The 22081-nt window shown below is 47.0% G+C and overlaps 2 protein-coding genes across 2 annotated transcripts in view; both read right to left on the reverse strand.

Moving 5' to 3' along the window:
* Positions 1-22081, reverse strand: part of LOC115544457 (uncharacterized) — a 993561-nt gene that overhangs the window by 249765 nt on the left and 721715 nt on the right. The gene's annotated exons all lie outside the window — the stretch shown is intronic.
* Positions 5747-13555, reverse strand: LOC115544476 (class I histocompatibility antigen, F10 alpha chain). The gene is made up of 8 exons (XM_030357464.1): positions 13268-13555; positions 10274-10540; positions 9753-10031; positions 8034-8333; positions 7679-7780; positions 7404-7430; positions 6999-7069; positions 5747-5914 (listed from the first exon to the last, which is right to left on the reverse strand). The coding sequence occupies exons 1-8, from the start codon at positions 13320-13322 to the stop codon at positions 5897-5899; spliced, it is 1119 nt and encodes a 372-aa protein (XP_030213324.1). The 5' UTR covers positions 13323-13555; the 3' UTR covers positions 5747-5896.

Raw genomic sequence — 22081 nt, forward strand, 5'->3', positions numbered from 1 at the left:
GTACTTTTTTCATTTTTCAAGTAATGACATCGATGATGTTCTGTAAGAACAGTTTTTTTAAAGCTTTTTTTAAAATTGCAAATTCCTTATTTTCCTAGGATGTATTTCAACTAGGTAGATAGGATGACGAAAGTAAAGGGGACATTACGGGCAACGTTTTGAATACATTTACTTGCAAAGTTTGTTGGTGTAATCAAGCCGAAATAAAAAAAGAATATGCTAATCTGAGAATGTCTTCGCATAAACCTTCTGTGTGCTATTTTTCGAGGTTAGGTTAAGGATGGATGTGTTTGTGTAGTCTTGCAATCTTGGTCATTTGTTTCGCTTTCTACAATGATGTTTTGTAGAGCTTTGGGCTGTTTCAGCATTTTTTAAGAGGAGCAGTGTGGAATTGTTGAAGGACATTTATTAAGTTAATGCAGTGTCAGAAATGGCCGCCTGTATTGATGGTTGCACACAGAGGCTGGGTTCCAAAAGGCATTTGTGCCGTTCACCACTCAGTTCCTTCAAATCTTTAGATGTTATCTTGATCTCCATTGTACCCACGTTGGCTGCAGCTGCTTGACGAGAAGCTTGGCGGCTGAATTGTGATGTGTACTGATAATCAGTGTATCCTAACAAATGTTTTGGAGATTATCATCAGACAAGTCATTTATGGGCACATATAACAAACGTGATTTGTTTTATGTTATAGGTTGTCTCGCAGCTTCGCTGCTTGACACCCAATTATTCTCTTCACGGGCGCAGCCATTTTTGTTGTCGAGTCGTATGGTCATGGTGTTTTCCTGAATCCTCGGATGCCAGCCTTCCGAGTCGCACTTTTGACGTAATTTCCGGTCTCCGAGCATTTATAGCGTTACTGTTCGTCTCTGTGATTGTGTCATGAAATTGGCTAGTCGTTGTTTATTGTTAGCTACATTAGCCTCTTTAGCAAACCAGCCCAAAAACAAACAACACCATTACATTGAATTGCACGCAGAGAAAGACCATGCAATGTATAAATTGGTGAAGGGATAAAGTAGCAATGTAATCAAGTGTGTAAGAGCATTTAAAAATGACACTAAAATGACCAACGAAAAAAAATCTCTTCACGGGGACAGCCATTTTGTTGAAAGCATCATCACTGCTCTCGGTCTACTCTCAGATTTCCAAAAGTTTAAGACAAAAAGGGGGCGCGCCTCCGAGAAATGCCGCAAGAAAGCTGGGAGATCTTCGACTTTTGACTCGGATGTCCGGCGTCCGAGGATTGAGGAACACACCATCAGCTTCACTGCACTAGGTCTACTCTCAGAACTACGAGTAGGAAGGTTTACTACCACCAAAAGGGTGCGTGCCTCCGTGAAATGCCACAAGAAAGCTCTGAGATTTACACCTTACAACTCGTACGGGTTGGCGTACCATACAAATGGATAGCACCATCAGTGGAAGCAGTCATCGACGACTTGACTTACGCGCGGGGGGTAAATGTTTCCGTGGTAACACCGAGCTTCACCAATCAGAGACGTCGTGTAACACTTTAGGATTGTGGCATCGCGAATAATATCGTCTCAAAACTTTGCATTAATCTATTGCTTCTACAGGAGCATATACCATCGTTTCACAATGTAACAGCTCGCTGTAAGCCAACCTTGTGTTACGAGAGTAGCGTATGTGTGTGCGCGAGAATGACTGTGTGTGTGTGAGTGACGTCAGCGAGTGAGTGAACGAGAGAGTGAGGGAGCGATAGCGTGTGTCAGTCTAGGGAAGAACGGAACGAGTCCGGTTACGTTCGGGGCAGATGTGTACAGTAGGTCGTTGAAACTGTGGAATAAAGTATCCAGCCATCAAGAATCAGTGCCTGTGTCATTCCGACCTAAGACCAGACCCACTGCCGGTCAGAGTGAAGGGTGTTACCCCCCCGAAAGGACATCGGCCCTGGAGGGAGCGTCTCCCCTGTGCTCCCCGACTACGGTCTGGCAGTCAAAGAGCAGGAAAGGTGTAACATTGGCGACCACGAAGGGACGGTTTGAATGGGATGTCATGCCAAATTATTTCAGAGAGCGGTGTGGCCAGTGACTTCAACAAAGTCCAGGAAGTGCATGAATGGCCAACACCGACGTCGCTCCAAGATGTCCGTCGCTTTGTGGGTCCGGCATCTTACTATCGGCGATTCGTTAAAGACTTTGCGTCCATTGCAGAACCTCTCCATGTCCTGACCAAGAAACAAGCCCAGTTTTCTTGGTCTGAGGAATGCCAGGCAGCATTTAACGAACTGAAAAGCCTGCTAACAACCGCGCCAATCCTGGGCAACCCCCTCGAGGCAAGACAACATGATACTGGACACAGACCGCCAGTGACGTCGGCATCGGCGCTGCTCTCTCGCAGGTTCAGCAGGGTGTGGAACGTGTGCTCACCTATGGAAGCCGCAAGCTGTCCACAAATGAACAGAATTACTGCACCACACGGCGAGGACTGCTAGCCATGGTCAACTTCATGGCACACTGTCCCCAATATCTCCTGGGGCGGCGCTTCACATGTGCACCGACCACAGCAGCCTTCGGTGCCTAACAAGGATGAAGGAGCCTGAGGGACAGCTCGCCAGGTGGCTCGAGAGACTTAGCGAATACCACTTTGAGATCATCCATCGCCCTGGCCAGCTTCACGGCAACGCAGACAGCCTCTCCCGGAGACCCTGCCGTCAGTCCTGTCCTTGTAGGCTCCCCAGCCCGCCTCCTCCTCAGTTGAACGTCAGCCACCAGGCTGTGCTGTGCGACTTGGACTCTGACATCCACCAGGCGATGCTGAGTCCAGTGGGGGTGGAGAGACACCCAGCTCCCGCAGAAGTAAGTCTAGTGGGGGTAGACAGGTCCTGGTGGGGGCCGCTTCTCCACAGATATCAGAAGCCCCCCCCCCTCCACACCAAAGCCCCTCTCAGCAGCTGGCGGTCGTCTGGAACCAGCACGCCTCCACCTCCAGCCCTATCACACTAAACCTCACCATGCAGGACGATAACATCCTCTACGCCGTCACATGCTCTGAATGCCACGTCATATATGACAGCGACACAAAGCACACGATACTCACCCGACTTAAACAGCTCTTATATACTATACACGTAGGCACTCTCAACACTCACATCGTCCAACACTTCCAAACTCACCCCATCACCTCACTGTTCATCACCGGGCTGGAGGTGAAGGCGTGCTGGGCGGACAGACAGAGGAAGGAGGCGGAGCAGAGGTGGAGAGCCAAGCTTAAGACCCTCCCCCCCTTGGGCCTGAACATCAGGGAGTGGGGGCCGCACTGGGACGCTGCTGGGGGCGCTGGGGGGTCCTGGGACTCCTCCTGGGGGGTTCCCTGCATGGCGTCGGGTCGACTGTGCGTTTTAATATGTTACACGTTTTTATCCTTACTGTTGCTTCCTTCACATCATGATCTATTGAGGCCTTCCACCTCTTTCACTCTTCCTTTTATTCTGTCGGAGGCTTCTTTTATGTGAAGGATGGTATGAATGTGTGAATGGTTTCACTAAGCCTTATTGATCTTTATTTCATGTACCCATTTATTTATTTATTTACTCAGTTTTATCTGTTTTGCACATTATCTGCCAGCACTTATGTGTGTTTTTAATACTTCCTGCATGCTTTTGCCATGTTTATGTGTATTTTTATGTCTGTGCATTTTTTTAATTAAAAGGTATCCTGCATTTTTCACCCATGAGTTCTTCTGAGATTGCAGTGTGTTCCTTTTTATTCCAATGTTTTGTATTTATGCGCATGATTTACTGTTTATGAGAGGATGTGTATGGATGTAAGTCTGATTGGTTCCCTGAAGGACCGAGCTGTGTGCGTACTTTGCTATGAAATCGTTGTCTGTAGCCCTTCTCTGATCTCCGATGGAGGATACATGAAGGAGGCTGAGCAGTTCAGAGGTTATCTTTAATGGATTACCAAACAGAGCCACCCTCATCTCCAGGATTAATGACGTGTCTTCCAGGACTGTAGAAAGACGCATGACTGATATGGATGAAAACGTATGACACCAGAAAACTCCTGTTCAGAGGAGCTGAACCGTTCAGACAGGTTTACTTCCATAGGTGACGGCATTTTAACTATCTTCACATTGCTATCATTGGAATGATAATAATTAATAATATATCATCATATTTCATAATAATATATTTATCCTCCTACACATTCACCGAGCGAAGACTATGACGGTAAAATGCACATTTCTCGCTAGAAATGTTTACATAATCACTTTAAATGGCGTAACTATACTAACCCAAATTATCATATTTTCAACCCAGAATAAAAAGTATGTCCGCCATTTTCACAGAAAAAAAATCTAAAATGATCCAATAGGAAAGATGCTACCAGCGTCTATTAGAGCCGTAGTTGGGTTAAAACAGGAGTGAATGGGCGGCTGGAGCACCCGCTCTGAACGCCAAACATCGCCGGGGATGGCGTTACATTGTAGTAAGTTGGACCCCCTCTCCGTCTGCAGAATACTCAGAAGGGCACCTTTACCGTCAGTGACAGACGCTAAGGGGCCCTTGACAACAGCTGGAATTTGAAGTGAGACTGTGTTGGTTATCCCACAGTGTCAGTGACAGTTTATCATCACAGAGTGTCCGAGTCTGTGAGAGTCATGCGATGATGCATTTATTTGATTTACACACACACACACACACACACACACACACACACACACACACACACACACACACACAATTCCCTGTCACTTTTCATTCACTGATTTATTTTCTTCTTCTTCTTGTCTGTACTTCATTCTCTCAATATTTCTTATTATTCCGATGTTCGGTTCATCAACACTAGGCCTACCTTAGCTTGGCTGGTGAGACCAGTTTAAAGAAGGGATATATTTGGAAGCATAGTTTTTTTGGAATAATTATGCAACAGACTAACGATGCATGCAGTGATGATATGATACACTGATCGTTTAAAACAGCCCTTATGGAACGTGACCACATCTTTACTTTCTGTCTCCAGAGAGAGAGACCCGAGTCTCCAAGCAGTCAAGTCTCAAGTAGGTCAAGTCCAGTCTCACAGCAGGGAGTCTGAGTCCAGTCTCACAGCAGGGAGTCAGAGTCCAGTCTCACAGCAGGAAGTCAGAGTCCAGTCTCACAGCAGGGAGTCAGAGTCCAGTCTCACAGCAGGGAGTCAGAGTCCAGTCTCCCAGCAGGGAGTCAGAGTCCAGTCTCACAGCAGGGAGTCAGAGTCCAGTCTCACAGCAAGGAGTCTGAGTCCAGTCTCCCAGCAGGGAGTCTGAGTCGAGTCTCCCAGCAGGGAGTCTGAGTCCAGTCTCACAGGTCATGTCAAGCCTCAAGTCTCCAGCTCTGCTTTCACACATATTATTTTAGATTCATAATGACTTTTTTTAAATTAATTTAGCAATTTGAATGTTATTTTATCCATAGAATGTGAACTATCTTAATCTTGTTTCAGACTGGACAGTCCCTGTGTCTCTTTAATAACCTGCTCAGGGTTGTTGGCCGAATTCTGCTCTGTTGACAAGTGATTGATGAGGACGCATCGACTCTGTTGGCAGCTATGGGATTAACACATTATTACCCAGCATACATTTGGAGGCGATACGCCTGCGTCTGTATGTTTTACGTTAACTGCTAGTGGGAAAATAAAACAACTGTTCATTCAACACAAAGTTCACTGTACAAAAAAATCTTTATTTATTTAATTACTTGGTTGCAATCTCATTCTCCACCTAAAACAGCTGCTTAATAACATCAGTAATGTATTTGTAACAGTACATTAGTTACTTTATAAACCAACTGTAGATTATAAAGCATTATCTCAAACGGTAACATTTATACATAATACTGTACACCAGTTGTAGGCCCATCCTGCCCCGTCTTCCTCTGCTCTCATCTCCTCCACTAGAGGTCAGTCACGGCCTGTGAATGCAGAGTGACAGTAGGAGGGGTTATCTCCTCTGAGCCATAAAGTGGGAGGGGCTATCTCCTCTGAGCCATACAGTGGGAGGGGTTATCTCCTCTGAGCCATAAAGTGGGAGGGGTTATCTCCTCTGAGCCATAGAGTGGGAGGGGTTATCTCCACTGTGCCATACAGTGGGAGGGGTTATCTCCTCTGAGCCATAAAGTGGGAGGGGTTATCTCCTCTGATCCATAGAGTGGGAGGGCTTATCTCCTCTGAGTCATAAAGTGGGAGGGGTTATCTCCTTCAAATTCGCATATCATTGCGAATTTGAAGGATATAATACGGCTCTGGCCAAGGCGACTCTTGACCAATAGTCTATGAATGGAGTTTGTTTATTTTTTCTAAGTCATTAGTACTGATATCAAATAAATCCCGTGGTCGTCTGAAAGAGAAAGTGACTCTTTCCTCCGCGTGGGTTCAGACGAGGCGACGCGGGCTGGATATCGGTTTACTAGACTGAACATTTATCAATTACTGCTGAAGCCTAATGTGACGAGACAGATACACACTTTAGGTCCTCTTGTACCAGGAAACTACGTAGATGGGGTGTGTGTGTGTGTGTGTGTGTGTGTGTGTGTGTGTGTGTGTGTGTGTGTGTGTGTGTGTGTGTGTGTGTGTGTGTGTGTGTGTGCGCGTGAGCGAGAGAGGGAGAGAGAGAGCGTGTGTGTGCAGTGTGGGTATGTTTGTTTTGTGCCACAGGAGTCAGGAGACAAGATGGAGGCAATTTACAATACAGTTCATTAAACGCAACACGACATTGTAAAATAATCTTGTATCTTTAAAATATGACTGTTAATCTATTACTGTGATGAAGTACTGTTCAAATATAACTATTAATCTATTACTGTGATGAAGTACTGTTCAAATATAACTATTAATCTATTACTGTGATGAAGTTCCGTTAACATATGGCTGTTAATCTATCACTGTGATGGATTATTGTTTAAGTATTACCATTACTGTGATGAAGTAGGCTGCTGATAATATCTAACTTTGAATATATGACTCTGAATAAGTATTGTAAAGTGGTAAAATACTGACTGTGGTCAGAGGTTGGGCCTCAGGAGCCAGATTCTGCCCCTCAGTGTTCCCAGAGCAGCGGTCAGAAGAACCTGGGATGTAGCAGAATGGGAGGAGGTGAGGTCATGAGCTAGATGTTTCTAGATCTATAGAGCTGTATAGTCCAGTGAGCTAGATGTATCTAGATCTACAGAGCTGTATAGTCCACTGAGCTAGATGGTTCTAGATCTAAAGAGCTGTATAGTCCAGTGAGCTAGATGGAGCTAGATCTATAGAGCTGTATAGTCCACTGAGATAGATGTATCTAGATGTTTCTAGATCTACAGAGCTGTATATTCCAATGAGCTCGACAAGGCACCAAGGTCTCTGTATTGGTAGTAGCAGTAATCATAAGAGCAGAACTGCAATAAAACATATTTTACTCACCAACTGGTTTGTGACGCTTGTCTGAATCTAAGGATCAAGAGAAATGATTAGTGTTGAATCAGTGGTGAATATCCTCATGTTATTATACTTTCATATTCTTAATGCCACAACATATCTGTGGACATTGGAGAAGGTTCAGCATTCAGAGGTGGAGAGGTTTCTACCACCAGACCTCCAGTGTATGAAGACAACCAATCAGATTCTAGGAAGGGGACAGGAAGTAAGAGCAGGTGGAGATCAGGTGTTTGTCCTCCTGGAGAGTTTGATCCACTCACCGTTCCTCTTCTGGTACACAAAGACTCCAACAACAGCAGCAGCAACAACAACAGCAGCAACAGCGACACCAACGAGGATGAAAACAAGGAGGTGACTCTTGCCTTGAAGGTAAATCAAGAAAATAAAATCAGGTGTGTAATAATAGATGTTATTACAGACCCTCCCCCGTCCATCCCTCCATCATTGAACCCCATGTCTACGGTCACGTGATGCTACACAACGTCAGTGTAACTATTCCTCTAAAATGTGTTCTGGAGGTCAGGGTCACTCAGGGACTGATCTGAGCCTAGCCCTATTCATGGAACTCATTTACCCACAATCCACCACCTCCATCCCCTCCAACACCAGTCTTACCCCTGTTGGTCCTGATGAGGGCGGGGTCCAGGGGGGTGGAGATGTCCTCGATGCCTTTCAGCTGGACCACACACTCGTACCTCCCCCAGTCCTCCTGTGGGACGGCCGTGAGGTCCAGGTCCACGCTGACCTGGAAGGTCCCGTCGTGGTTGGGGAGGACCTCCCCGGGGTCAACCTGCTCATAGAGCTCCTGGCCGTCTCTCCTCCAGAACACCACCACCCTGTCAGGGTAGAAGCCTGTAGCATGGCACACCACTGGGGAGGAGGGGCTCCTCTGGAGCAGGGACACCCGCGGACGCTCTGGAGAGAGAGGGGGGGGGAGAGAGAGGGGGGGAGAGAGAGAGAGGGAGGGGGGGAGGAGAGGGGGGGGAGAGGGAGGGGGGGGAGAGAGAGAGAGAGAGAGGGGGGGGGAGAGCGAGAGAGAGAGGGGGGGAGAGGGAGGGGGGGAGAGGGAGGGAGAGAGAGAGAGAGAAAGAGGGGGGGGAGATAGAGAGAGAGAGGGGGGGGGAGGGAGGGGGGGAGAGGGAGAAGGAGGGGGAGAGAGAGAGAGGGGGGGGAGAGGGAGAGAGAAAGGGGGGGGGAGGGAGAGAGAGAGGGGGGGGGGGGGAGAGAGAGAGGGGGGGAGGGGGAGAGAGAGAGAGAAAAATAAATCTTTTTGATTTTAAACTTCATGGTTTTCAAATCTTTTTGGTGGAAAAATAGGGTACCTGAAATAAAAAGCCTATTTTCATTGATGAGTTTCTAACCCCTCTACCGTCTCAGCTACTCTTCACTCTCTGTGCTCAGTGTAACAGTGATCATACAGCGCGGTTCGGTCCTGCACACGCCCGGACTCCCGTTACAGCAGCTATCGTCATGATCTCTATAGTAACGATGATAAACATAACCCAAGTTCACGGGTTAACAGTTCAATAACCAACACAACACAATGAAACATGGCGGCATGTCGGCACAAACAGTGCCGTCATTAAATGTCAATTGCATAAATGATGGATTTATTCCTTCAGAGATCAACAGTGGTTTACCTATGTGCCTGCTCTGAGATCACGTTTTCTCTAATGAGGCCATGAAACCCTCACGGTTACAGGAACATTCATTTAAAAAACATCCTGACAAGGCATCCAAAGATCCGGCCTACTCCAGTCTCTGAGGGATCAGCGTTCAAGGCGTCCTACAATCAACTTCCTGTTCGCCCAGAACGCCAATCAAAGTGAAGTCTTAAAATATAGCTTTGTTAATGGCGATAGTTAGTGATAGTTCACTGTTATTCACTTGATTATTCAGGTGATGTGAATATGTTGTTCACGTTAAGTGCACATGATTTTTGTCCATGATAAAATTACGCGTCTTGTAGCCTACATTTAATGTTCCTTTTGATTTAAAAAAAACTACATTACAACCAATGCTGATGTAGTCGTGTTTCTTTCTTATCCAACCAGCCTCCTATTGCTTATAGCAGTGGGCGAAATCTGGTTAATAATAAAAGATAAAAAAATTAAATTATTTTATTCAAGCAGTATAATGCTTAATGATAAAAAATATAAATATTTGTTTATTGTATTCAAGAACTAACAGCCGGAGTGTGAGTGGGGTTGGTAATGGATACAGCCGTCCCACGGGGAGGGGGGGGGGGGGGGGGGGGGGGGCACTACTGCTGTAGTGTATCAGTTAATCCACCAGACATGAGTCGGTGACGCCCACCAGGTCATGTGACTCTACCTGTTCTCTGCAGAGTGCTCTTCCCATAGGCCAGTAGCTTCTTCAGCAAATCAACACACTCCTTGGTGTAGTAGTTCTTCCAGTATTGATTCATAGCTCTATCCTGATCCCATCTCAGTTTGGTGGGGACAGCCTGACGTACTGGAGCGACCCAGGTCAGGGTCTTCAGGTCCAACGCTATGAAGTCCTCTCCATCGTAGGCAAACTGCTGATGACCATCAGTAGTATCATCCTCATCATCCCACTCACAGCCAGACATCCACTGAAACACGTGGGCACCTGAGAGAGAGAGAGAGAGAGAGAGAGAGAGAGAGAGAGAGAGAGAGAGAGAGAGAGAGAGAGAGAGAGAGATTAACTGTCTGCATGTGTGGGTGCTGCTCTAGAGGTATTATGGGATGCCCCCATTGTGTGTGTGTGTGTGTGTGTGTGTGTGTGTGTGTGTGTGTGTGTGTGTGTGTGTGTGTGTGTGTCCGCGTGCGTTCCTGTGTGTGTGTGTGTACATATATAATGTATGAACATACCTCCCGTCTGGTTGAAGCGCTTCTTAGCCGTCTCTACGTTGACCTTGGAGACCTGCTGGTAACTCTGATATCTTCCAGTCTCCCCCTCCCAGTAGTCTCGGTCCTCTGTGGTGAGCTGGTCCATCCAGGCCTGTTTGGGTACGGCTCTCTCACTGACGCTGTCATAGTGAAGAAACTGAACCTCATCCACCATCCCAACAGACACAAATTCTGGGAAGGATGAGAGGCCAGACGACACCGTGTAGAAATACCTCAGAGAGTGAATCACTGTGGACAGACAGACAGACAGACAGACAGACAGACAGACAGACAGACACAGACAGACAGGTTGATGCTGCACATCACTTGAGAGACAGACAGATCACCCCCAGCATGTGGCTCCACCCCCTGTCTATGGGTTTAACTGTATTGACATCTCTTCAGGTTACAGTGAAACACTTTGTCTAAAACAATAAAAACAGCTTTGTTTGATCAGCCACCAGGAATGGGTTAACCTAGCTATCTGTGTTGTATACGGGAATGGGTTAACCTAGCTATCTGTGTTGTAAAGGGGGAATGGGTTAACCTAGCTATCTGTGTTGTAAAGGGGGAATGGGTTAACCTAGCTATCTGTGTTGTATACGGGAATGGGTTAACCTAGCTATCTGTGTGGTATAGGGGGAATGGGTTAACCTAGCTACCTGTGTTGTATAGGGGAAATGGGTTAACCTAGCTATCTGTGTTGTAAAGGGGGAGTGTGTTAACCTAGCTATCTATGTTGTAAAGGGGGAATGGGTTAACCTAGCTATCTGTGTTGTATAGGGGGAATGGGTTAACCTAGCTATCTGTGTTGTATACAGGGAATGGGTTAACCTAGCTATCTGTGTTGCATAGGGGAATGGGTTAACCTAGCTATCTGTGTTGTATAGGGGGAATGGGTTAACCTAGCTATCTGTGTTGTATAGGGGGAATGGGTTAACCTAGCTGTCTGTGTTGTATACGGGGAATGGGTTAACCTAGCTATCTGTGTTGTATAGGGGGAATGGGTTAACCTAGCTATCTGTGTTGTATACAGGAAATGGGTTAACCTAGCTATCTGTGTTGTATAGGGGGAATGGGTTAACCTAGCTGTCTGTGTTGTATAGGGGGAATGGGTTAACCTAGCTATCTGTGTTGTATAGGGGGAATGGGTTAACCTAGCTATCTGTGTTGTAAAGGGGGAATGGGTTAACCTAGCTATCTGTGTTGTATACGGGAATGGGTTAACCTAGCTATCTGTGTGGTATAGGGGGAATGGGTTAACCTAGCTACCTGTGTTGTATAGGGGAAATGGGTTAACCTAGCTATCTGTGTTGTAAAGGGGGAGTGTGTTAACCTAGCTATCTATGTTGTAAAGGGGGAATGGGTTAACCTAGCTATCTGTGTTGTATAGGGGGAATGGGTTAACCTAGCTATCTGTGTTGTATACAGGGAATGGGTTAACCTAGCTATCTGTGTTGCATAGGGGAATGGGTTAACCTAGCTATCTGTGTTGTATAGGGGGAATGGGTTAACCTAGCTATCTGTGTTGTATAGGGGGAATGGGTTAACCTAGCTGTCTGTGTTGTATACGGGGAATGGGTTAACCTAGCTATCTGTGTTGTATAGGGGGAATGGGTTAACCTAGCTATCTGTGTTGTATACAGGAAATGGGTTAACCTAGCTATCTGTGTTGTATAGGGGGAATGGGTTAACCTAGCTGTCTGTGTTGTATAGGGGGAATGGGTTAACCTAGCTATCTGTGTTGTATAGGGGGAATGGGTTAACCTAGCTATCTGTGTTGTATAGGGGGAATGGGTTAACCTAGCTATCTGTGTTGTATAGGGGGAATGGGTTAACCTAGCTATCTGTGTTGTATAGGGGGAATGGGTTAACCTAGCTATCTGTGTTGTATAGGGGGAATGGGTTAACCTAGCTATATGTGTTGTATAGGGGGAATGGGTTAACCTAGCTATCTGTGTTGTATAGGGGGAATGGGTTAACCTAGCTATCTGTGTTGATAGCTAGGTTGATATGATGACATGAATTGATAAAGAATTAAAGTGAGTAGGGTCGAACAGTATGAAAGTGGTTCTGATAAACCAACACATCTGTTGACTTTAAGAACAGATTCAGAAACCCAACATCATCATCCGGTTTAGTCTCAGACTAACTTTCGTTTTCTCAGCTCGGACCCAAAATGAAACGCAGTCGAAACAAAACGCAAACTAGTTTCTGAAAATTCGGTTTAAATAACGGAACAAGTGAATGATTAATCATCCTGTGGATTAGTTGTTCGAGTTTGAGATAGTACACAAACGCAGTTTCATATCAACAGTAAAGACAGCGAAACTAAGCACTGCTTCGGGACCACTATAGTTCTAGTTCCGGTGTAAGTGCCATATTGGCTCGGCTACCAGATCGGCTCGGGGTCCGTCGTCTGCTGATTACGTCACACAATACGCTATCTACAGCAATTAGGTCTTTTATGGCTTAAATGAAAGAGCCTGTAATGATCTTTCATTTTGAACATAGACCATTCCCAACCTATCTGTATGGATAGTTTTCTTCTAAAAACAAAACATCCCTCGGAATCATCTTGGCTGTTAAGATAAGCCGTCCGTGTTGCCAGATTGGGCACATTTTCAGCCTGATTTGGCTACTTTGAATCACGTTAGGCTGGAAAAACTGGACATATTCCCAATCTGAAACTAGACAGACCTACTCGCTTTCACACATGTGCTCGCTGTGGTTGCTATGACGACAGCCAGAGCTACAGCACAAAACAGCCAATCACAACTGTCCCTTAGCAGCCAATCACAATGTAGCCTACGCCCATTCAAGCGTACAGCCAATGATATTGTGTAACGTAATCAGCAGACGACGGACCCCGAGCCGATTTGGTAGCCGAGCCAATATGGTACTTACACCTTATTATGTCCATGCTTACACCGGGTCTATATATAGTTCGGACCGAGACGCTCTGAAGGGTCCTACCTGCAGACCCCCCGGAGAGGAGCCCCAGCAGCAGCAGCAGTCCCAACGCCCCCATGCTGAGGGTGGAGGGTGGTCGGCTGGTCTCCTGAAGGACTGAACCGGCGGGACTCGAGGGGAGGGAGGAGGCGGACCCGCTCGACCAATGGGAATTCAGAAAGGCGGTCGCGTCATTAGTTACCAGGTGGACAACAACAACAGTTGAAGTAGAAATAAGTGTAGCAACCGAACGGGCAGGAGAGCCTCCGGAGATGCCGAGTAGACCTCAGTGTTCAACAGATTAAACACCAGCGCGCGCACACACACACACACACACACACACACACACACACACACACACACACACACACACACACACACACACACACACACACACACACACACACTTCGATATCACTTTTCAGTCAATGATTTATTTTCTTGTTTCACTTCGTGTCTGTACTTGGTTCTCTCATATTTCTTATTATTCCGATGTTTGGTCATCAACACTAGGTCTACCTTAGCGTGGCACATGGAGTCATTCCCGTTATCTGGGCTGGCAGACCACTTTAAAGAAGGGACATATTTGGAAGCATGTTTTTTTTGGAATAACGATGCAACAGACTAACGATGCATGCAGTGATGATATGATACACTGATCGTTTAAAACAGCCCTTATGGAACGTGACCACAGCAGTCAAGTCTCAAGTAGGTCAAGTCCAGTCTCCCAGCAGGGAGTCAGAGTCCAGTCTCACAGCAGGGAGTCAGAGTCCAGTCTCCCAGCAGGGAGTCTGAGTCCAGTCTCACAGCAGGGAGTCAGAGTCCAGTCTCACAGCAGGGAGTCTGAGTCCAGTCTCACAGCAGGGAGTCAGAGTCCAGTCTCACAGCAGGGAGTCGGAGTCCAGTCTCACAGCAGGGAGTCTGAGTCCAGTCTCACAGCAGGGAGTCTGAGTCCAGTCTCACAGCAGGGAGTCAGAGTCCAGTCTCAAAGCAGGGAGTCTGAGTCCAGTCTCACAGGTCATGTCAAGCCTCAAGTCTCCAGCTCTGCTTTCACACATATTATTAAAGATTCATAATGACTTTTTTTCAAATAAATGTAGCAATAAGAATGTCATTTTATCCATATATAATGATGTATAATGCAATATTATAGATAATATATAATAATAGAAATTACAAAAACAAATTGTGGTTGTGGTCATACGCCAGTAGTTTCTGCCCTACTGAAATTTAGGGTCACCGCACGCTACTGACTAAGGGGGGTACGATAGGACCAATCAGCATTAAGGGAGGTACGATAGAAACTCGTATGTCCCGAACCAGCTGAGAACTTAGAGAAAGGTCTGTCTGCAGAATCACATGACCACAGAGAGGTCTGTAGCATCACATGACCAGAGAGGTCTGTAGCATCACATGACCACAGAGAGATCAGTAGCATCACATGACCAGAGAGAGGTCTGTAGCATCACATGACCACAGAGAGGTCTGTAGCATCACATGACCACAGAGAGGGGGTGTGACATAAAACACAGTCTTGGATAAAGTGGAGAACATTCCGTTAAGCCTGTAAAATTATGTTGTCTACCACAACATGAAATAAGCAGACTGGAATTGGGAGATGGAAACTTTATTGAGAGCAAAAAGAAAAAAACTGCTTGTAATATGTTAATTATAAATCCCACAAAACCAGTGTATTCCAGCAACTCTAAAATATTTTCCAAAAAGAATGATGTGATGATGATTATTTTATATATATATATATATATATATATTACATAGTATTAAAGAAGGTTTAATTAGGGACAAGAACAGTCTGAATCAACGGTCTGGATTACGGCCCCTTAATAATCCTAATAATATCATATTAAACATCTTAAACATTATAAACTTGTTTACTCCGGTAGGAAATGAGTCCTTAGCCCAAGTGAAGGAGTTCAAGTACCTCGGGGTCTTGTTCGCGAGTGAGGGTACTATGGAGCGTGAGATTGGCCGGAGAATCGGAGCAGCGGGGGCGGTATTGCGTTCGCTTTGCCGCACCGTTGTAACGAAAAGAGAGCTGAGCCGCAAGGCAAAGCTCTCGATCTACCGGTCGATCTTCGTTCCTATCCTCACCTATGGTCATGAGGGCTGGGTGATGACCGAAAGAACGAGATCGCGGGAACAAGCGGCCGAGATGAGTTTTCTCAGAAGGGTGGCTGGCGTCTCCCTTAGGGATAGGGTGAGAAGCTCAGCCATCCGTGAGGAACTCGGATTAGAGCCGCTGCTCCTTTACTTAGAAAGGAGTCAGCTGAGGTGGTTCGGGCATCTGGTAAGGATGCCCACTGGGCGCCTTCCTTGGGAGGTGTTTCAGGCACGTCCAGTGGGGAGGAGACCTCGGGGAGGACCCAGGACTGGGTGGAGAGATTATATCTCAACACTGGCCTGGGAACGCCTCGGGATCCCCCCGTCAGAGCTGGTCAATGTGGCCCGGGAAAGGGAAGTCTGGAGCCCCCTGCTTGAGCTGCTCCCCCCGCGACACGACCCTGGATAAGCGGACGAAGATGAGATGAACATTATAAACCCACACGTTAAACCAACGTTATGCGGTGAGCAACCGCATCCTAACTAAGATGGCCGCTCATGAGGGAGATCATTTTGCCATGGTTTCAAAGCATCAGTTACAGATTGAAGAGTCAACCAATTACTCAACAAATTATCAAATGTAGATAATGATTTCATTTATTTAAGCTTTCTTAGGGATTAATTGTTGTTTTCCAGATCAAAGTGAGTCAGAGTGTTGTCGTTGAGTCTGAGGCGATCTGAGCCCCACGCCTGATGGTCAGGATTATGAATGATGATCAATCCTCCAACGAGAAGCCTCTTCATCATTCAGCTCTAAACACTAAGGGAGCACAGGTCAGCTCCAACCATCTATCAGCACCTCACTGCTCACTACCTCATCATGAGCCCACCACATGATAGGGCTTGTACCGTTGGACTCCGTGGAGCCTCTTTCATATGGCAGATCGTTTGTGTAGATAGCATGAGGTTAAAGAGATTGTTCAAGCATTACTGTTAGCGTTTAGCTTCTACCTCATGTGAGTAAACCACATAAGAAGCAGCTAGCCTCTAGCATATAAACAGGGTCCCCACACACAAACACCCGGTACATAACAATCATAATTCAAATCGATAAATCTTATTAGGGTTAAAAACCAAGTTGTGACCAAACTAATACCAATACAATATCACTATCACTGATGAATACTCTTATAATATCACTATCACTGATGAATACTCTAATAATATTACTATAACTGATGAATACTGTTATAATATTACTATCACTTTAATAAAGTACAAAATATGTTACTGAAGTACTATACATATATCTGTGATGAAGTACTGACTGTGATGAAGTACTATTTATATGACTGTGATGAAGTACTATTTATATTACTGTGATGAAGTACTATTCATATTACTGGGATGAAGTGCTCTTCCTCTCATGAAGTACTGCAGTAATGTACTGTGAAGACATTAGTGCCCTCCCACCCATCCTCCAAAGAGTTGTGATGTCACAGAATACTGACCTTGGGGTCAGGGGTCGGGGCCAGAAGACGTTTCTGTCCCTCAGGGATCTCAGAGCTGGTGTCAGAACCTGGCAAGAAGCAGACGGTGAGGAGCTGAACGGATCTACAGAGCTAGGTGTATCTAGATCTATAGAGCTAGATGTATCTAGATCTACAGAGCTAGGTGTATCTAGATCTACAGAGCTAGGTGTATCTAGATCTACAGAGCTAGATGTATCTAGATCTACAGAGCTAGGTGTATCTAGATCTACAGAGCTAAGTGTATCTAGATCTACAGAGCTAGGTGTATCTAGATCCACAGAGCTAGGTGTATCTAGATCTATAGAGCTAGGTGTATCTAGATCCACAGAGCTAGGTGTATCTAGATCTACAGAGCTAGGTGTATCTAGATCTACAGAGCTAGGTGTATCTAGATCTACAGAGCTAGGTGTATCTAGATCTACAGAGCTAGGTGTATCTAGATCTACCGAGCTGTATTCTCCACAGACCAGTCACCATGGTAACCGTGTTGGTAGTATTGTTAATCATGAGAGCAGAACTGCAGTAAAAACACACGTTACTCACCAGCTGCTGGACGTTTGGCTGAACCTAAGGATCAGGAGAAATGATCAGTGTGTGACAGTGGTGAACATCCTCATGTTGTCTACTTTCATATTCTTAATGCCTCAACATCACTGGGGCCTGGACCTTAGAGAAGGTTCTTCCTCCAGTGATGGAGAGGTTTCTACCACCAGACCGCTAGAGCATCACGACGACCAATCAGAGTCCAGGAAGGGACGCAGCGAGGGGGCAGGAAGTAGGGGCAGCTGGGGGTCAGGGGTCAGCTCACTCACCGTTCCTCTTCCTGTACCAACAGACTCCCGCCAGGACCAGAGCTCCAACCAGGAGGAGGGCCCCCACCACAGAGCCAGCGACAGGGAAGGGCCCCGGGAGACCTTCAGGGGAATCAAGAGCAGGAGATCAGGAGGAGGGCCCCAAGGAGGTGGAGGTGAGGTGGAGGTGGAGGTGAAGGTGGAGGTGAGGTGAGGTGGAGGTGGAGGTGAGGTGAGGTGAGGTGTGTTCCCTACCTCCGTCCCTCCCAGTCTTACCCCCGTTGGTCCTGATGAGGGCGGGGTCCAGGGGGGTGGAGATGTCCTCGATGCCTTTCAGCTGGACCACACACTCGTACCTCCCCCAGTCCTCCTGTGGGACGGCCGTGAGGTCCAGGTCCACGCTGACCTGGAAGGTCCCGTCGTGGTTGGGGAGGACCTCCCCGGGGTCCACCTGCTCATGGAGCTCCTGGCAGTCTCTCCCCCCTGTCAGGGAAGAAGCCTGTAGCATGGCACACCACTGGGGAGAGACGGAGAGACAGAGAGCCAGAGAGAGAGCCAGAGAGAGAGACAGAGACAGAGACAGAGACAGAGAGAGAGAGAGAGATAATACAAAGCACCACCAGCGGGCAGCGCCGAGGCGTCGGTTCCTCGGCAGCGGGGCACCGGCGGGAGACAATCTTGGGCACCGATCCCTTTCTCCTCCATGTCGTGGTTCAGTCCACTTCAGATTGATGTGGACGTGGAAGAACCAGAGACGTCGGAGAACCCGACGCAGTCGTTTGAGGTTCATAATATCGTCTGGAGGCGCACACAGCCTTTGGCCGTGATAGTTAATATTATATGATATAGATATCCATATATTATATGATATTATTTAGATATAGAGCTCCAGGACTCCCGCCGGAGCACCCAGGGTGTTCTAGAATATTTACAGAACACGGCCATTGGCACTTGGTTCTATGAACATCCTTACTGTACCAGCAGAGATATACTGTTGTGTCTTTCTTCTTTGACTTATTGTAGGCGTCTGCTAAACGCCCTAAATGTAAAATGTAAACGTTGCAGCAAAGTTCAGAAGCGCAGGAAAGAGAAGACATTAAAGGTCCCACGGCATGCTACTTTATGGATGCTTATATATAGGTGTTAGTGGGCCCTTAATCCGGTATTTGAAGATGTTCAAGAAATTCAGCCTTGGTGCAGAATTACAGCCACTACGAGCCAGTCCCACAAACTTGCCGTTTTTAGAGACGGGTCAAGGTGGAGGGTGGGGGTGTGGCCCTGAGCAGCTTGCGGCCACGGTACCATGAGCTCTGTTTACAGTGGATGTATGGTGAGGCGCACAAAGCCTTTGGCCGTGTTCTGTAAATATTCTAGAACACTCCGGGTGCTCCGGCGGGAGTCCTGGAGCTCTATATATCAATAATATCAGACGATACATAGATATCTATATCATATAATATAGATTATCACGGCCAAAAGCTGTGAGTAGCTCCAGACGATATTATGAAACCAAAACCAAAAATAAATAGTAATAGTATATCGAAATAGTATTTGTGAGAGGGGGGGAGGGAGACGGTGGGGGGAGGGAGAGAGAGAGACAGAGAGATAGAGAGAGAGAGTCCGGTCGTCTGTCTGTGGTTTCTTTCTACAACCAACACAGAGCCCCCCCCCCCCCTCAACCAAAACCCAGGGAGGAGGTCCCAGAATAATATCAGAAAAACATTTGTTACTCTATTTTTAATTTCTGATTAATATATTATTATTCTTAAGGCACTGATGGAAGCATTAATCACTAATAAAACAAGAAATCATCGGCTGAACACACGAGAACATTCAGTTGGATCCACTGAGTTGTTTATTGCAATTATGCTTCACTAACAAATGAGACAGAAAAATAGTCCCTTTCATGTACACAATAAACACAAGGACTAAAACAATAGAAGCAGCAGACTTTACAAATCATCAACAGGTGTGCACGTATCTTTAATAACTGAACATGTTCTGCAGCCACTTGGTTCCAAACAGAAGCCAAAAAAATCAAGATTCAGCCTAAAGTAATTTACAACATGCAACATTATCCCATAGACCTCTTGGTTATTAAGAATAAAACATAAAATCTGATTTAAATCAGATTGTAAATCAGGATTATGACAAAAATGATGATATAAAGGTACGGCCACACCAACCGCGTTACTCGCGTTGGATAACGCGAGTAACGCGCCTAACCTGACGCTTGATCATTGTGTGATCATTGCGTTGACGCTTCCAACGCGTCAACGCGCCAACGCAGCTAGATGAGTCCATGTCCATGCAAGTGAACAGAGCGTTCCCTCTTCGTCATAACTATCAAACCAAACATTCTTTTCATTCACCGAGCGAACATTATGAAAGTAAAATGCACATTTCTCGCTAATTTTTTTTCCATAAACGCATTTAATAGCGTAACTACGTTACTATTTCCACCCAGAATAAAGAAAGATGTCGGCCGTATGCTTCTGTCCAAGCTCACTACTCTCTGCCAGTGACGTCGGGTCAAGCTCCACGCTGATTGGCTATCGCGGCTAAGCGTCACGCGTTGGAGCGTTGAAAGTTCACATTTCTGAACTCCGGGCGTTGGTGCGTTGGGCGCGTTACTGCGTTTACGTGCGTAATTACGTGCGTCTGCCGCGCCTAAAGGCCGATCCATACATTCTGACGCCGAGGCCCCCCCCCCCCTCTACCGCGGAGGGATCACAGAGACGCTGCCCCCCCCTACCCAGAGCCCCGGGAGGAGGTCCTCCTGGGTGAAGGAGGACCAGAAGGTGTGGAGGTGTGTCAGTGTGTCTGAGGACCCTCCTCCACCTGGGGACACTCTGTAGAAGGACAGAGAGCCAGCAGGCCGGTCCAGATACACTCCTACTCTGGTGGAGCCAGCGGGGCGGAGAGGGAGGACTGTTGGTCTACCGTTGTACAGGGCAAAGTAACGACCATCAGAACAAGAAAGACTCCAGGACTTGTTGTTCTCTCCAAGCCCGCTGTCATCACCCCCTCCTCTCCTTGTGATTCCTCTGTATGTCACTCCTATCCTAACCACTCCTTCCCACTCTACCTCCCAGTAACAGCGGCCAGTCAGAGCCTCTCTACCCAACACCTGGGGGTGGGAGTCAAATCTGTCTGGGTGATCCGGATACAACTGGCTCTCTCCAACCATCGTCACCTTCCTGTTGTCCTCAGACAGAGAGAGTTCTCTGTGGGCCGTGTTGGGGTCCAGTGTGAGGTCACAGGCATCTGAGGGAGAACCAGACATGATGAGCTGCTGAACCGCTCTTCATCCTCATCATCATCACTAGTACTGTTCTCCTGCGCTCTGTGTACATATACATAGATATGAACACATACATACATATACATATGTACACATTCATAGATACACACACCTCAACAACAACGTTATGAAAACAACAACAATATTATGAACAGATCAACAACAAACATCTCTCCTTGGATCCAGGCTGCTCTTCTTCTTTTTATTCTCTTTCAGACTTTTTGTGATCGCTCTCTCTTCTTCTTCAGCCTCCCCCCCCTCAGCCCCGTCACCCCCGCTTCCCCTCCCCCTCACTGCCCCTCTCAGCCCTTCCCCCTCAGCCCCTTCAACCCCCCCTCCCCCTCTGGCCCCTCAGCCCGGTCAACCCCCCTCCCCCCTCAGCCCGGTCACCCCCCCTCACCCTCACCCCGCCTCCCCCCTCAGCCCGGTCACCCCCCCCCCCCCCTCAGCCCGGTTCCCCCCCCTCAATGTAACAATGTAATACCTGCTGGGTTTTATACAAGTGGGTTTAACTGTGATGGTCGACAGTATTAATATACGGAAGATACATGAGGTCAGCCATCATCTTCATTCCCAGTAGGATGTGACCTCACTTCCTGCTGTGTGGATGGACTTCCCGTCTCAATAGTGAGTGTGTGATGTGATGAATCAAACAGACACTTACACTTCTTTAGAGCTGGTTTCAGCCTCCACACTCCACCGTGCTCCACACTGGGGGGGAAACAAAGTGAGAGCAGCATGTTGAAACATTCACCTTCATCATCTGCCGTCTCATCACGTTCTACACAACATGAGTTACAGCTGCCTCTTCAAACCACTTCATCTAGCAGCATGAATCCTAGTAGGAGACTTTGTCCCCGAGTGGTGAGCTGTCCTCTCCATACCTGAGAGTGTCCAGTCTCCAGCGTGGATCCTCCAGTCCAGCAGAGAGCAGCGCAGCTCCAGAGTCTCCTGGGTGATTGTAGCTCAGGTCCAGCTTTCTCAGATGGGAGGGGTTGGAGCTCAGAGCTGAGGCCAGAGAAGCACAGCCTTCCTGTGTGACCAGGCAGCCAGACAAGCTACACACACACACACACACACACACACACACACACACACACACACACACACACACACACACACACACACACACACACACACACACACACAC

The sequence above is a fragment of the Gadus morhua genome, chromosome 5, assembly GCF_902167405.1.
Source record: "Gadus morhua chromosome 5, gadMor3.0, whole genome shotgun sequence".
Lineage (NCBI taxonomy): Eukaryota > Metazoa > Chordata > Actinopteri > Gadiformes > Gadidae > Gadus > Gadus morhua.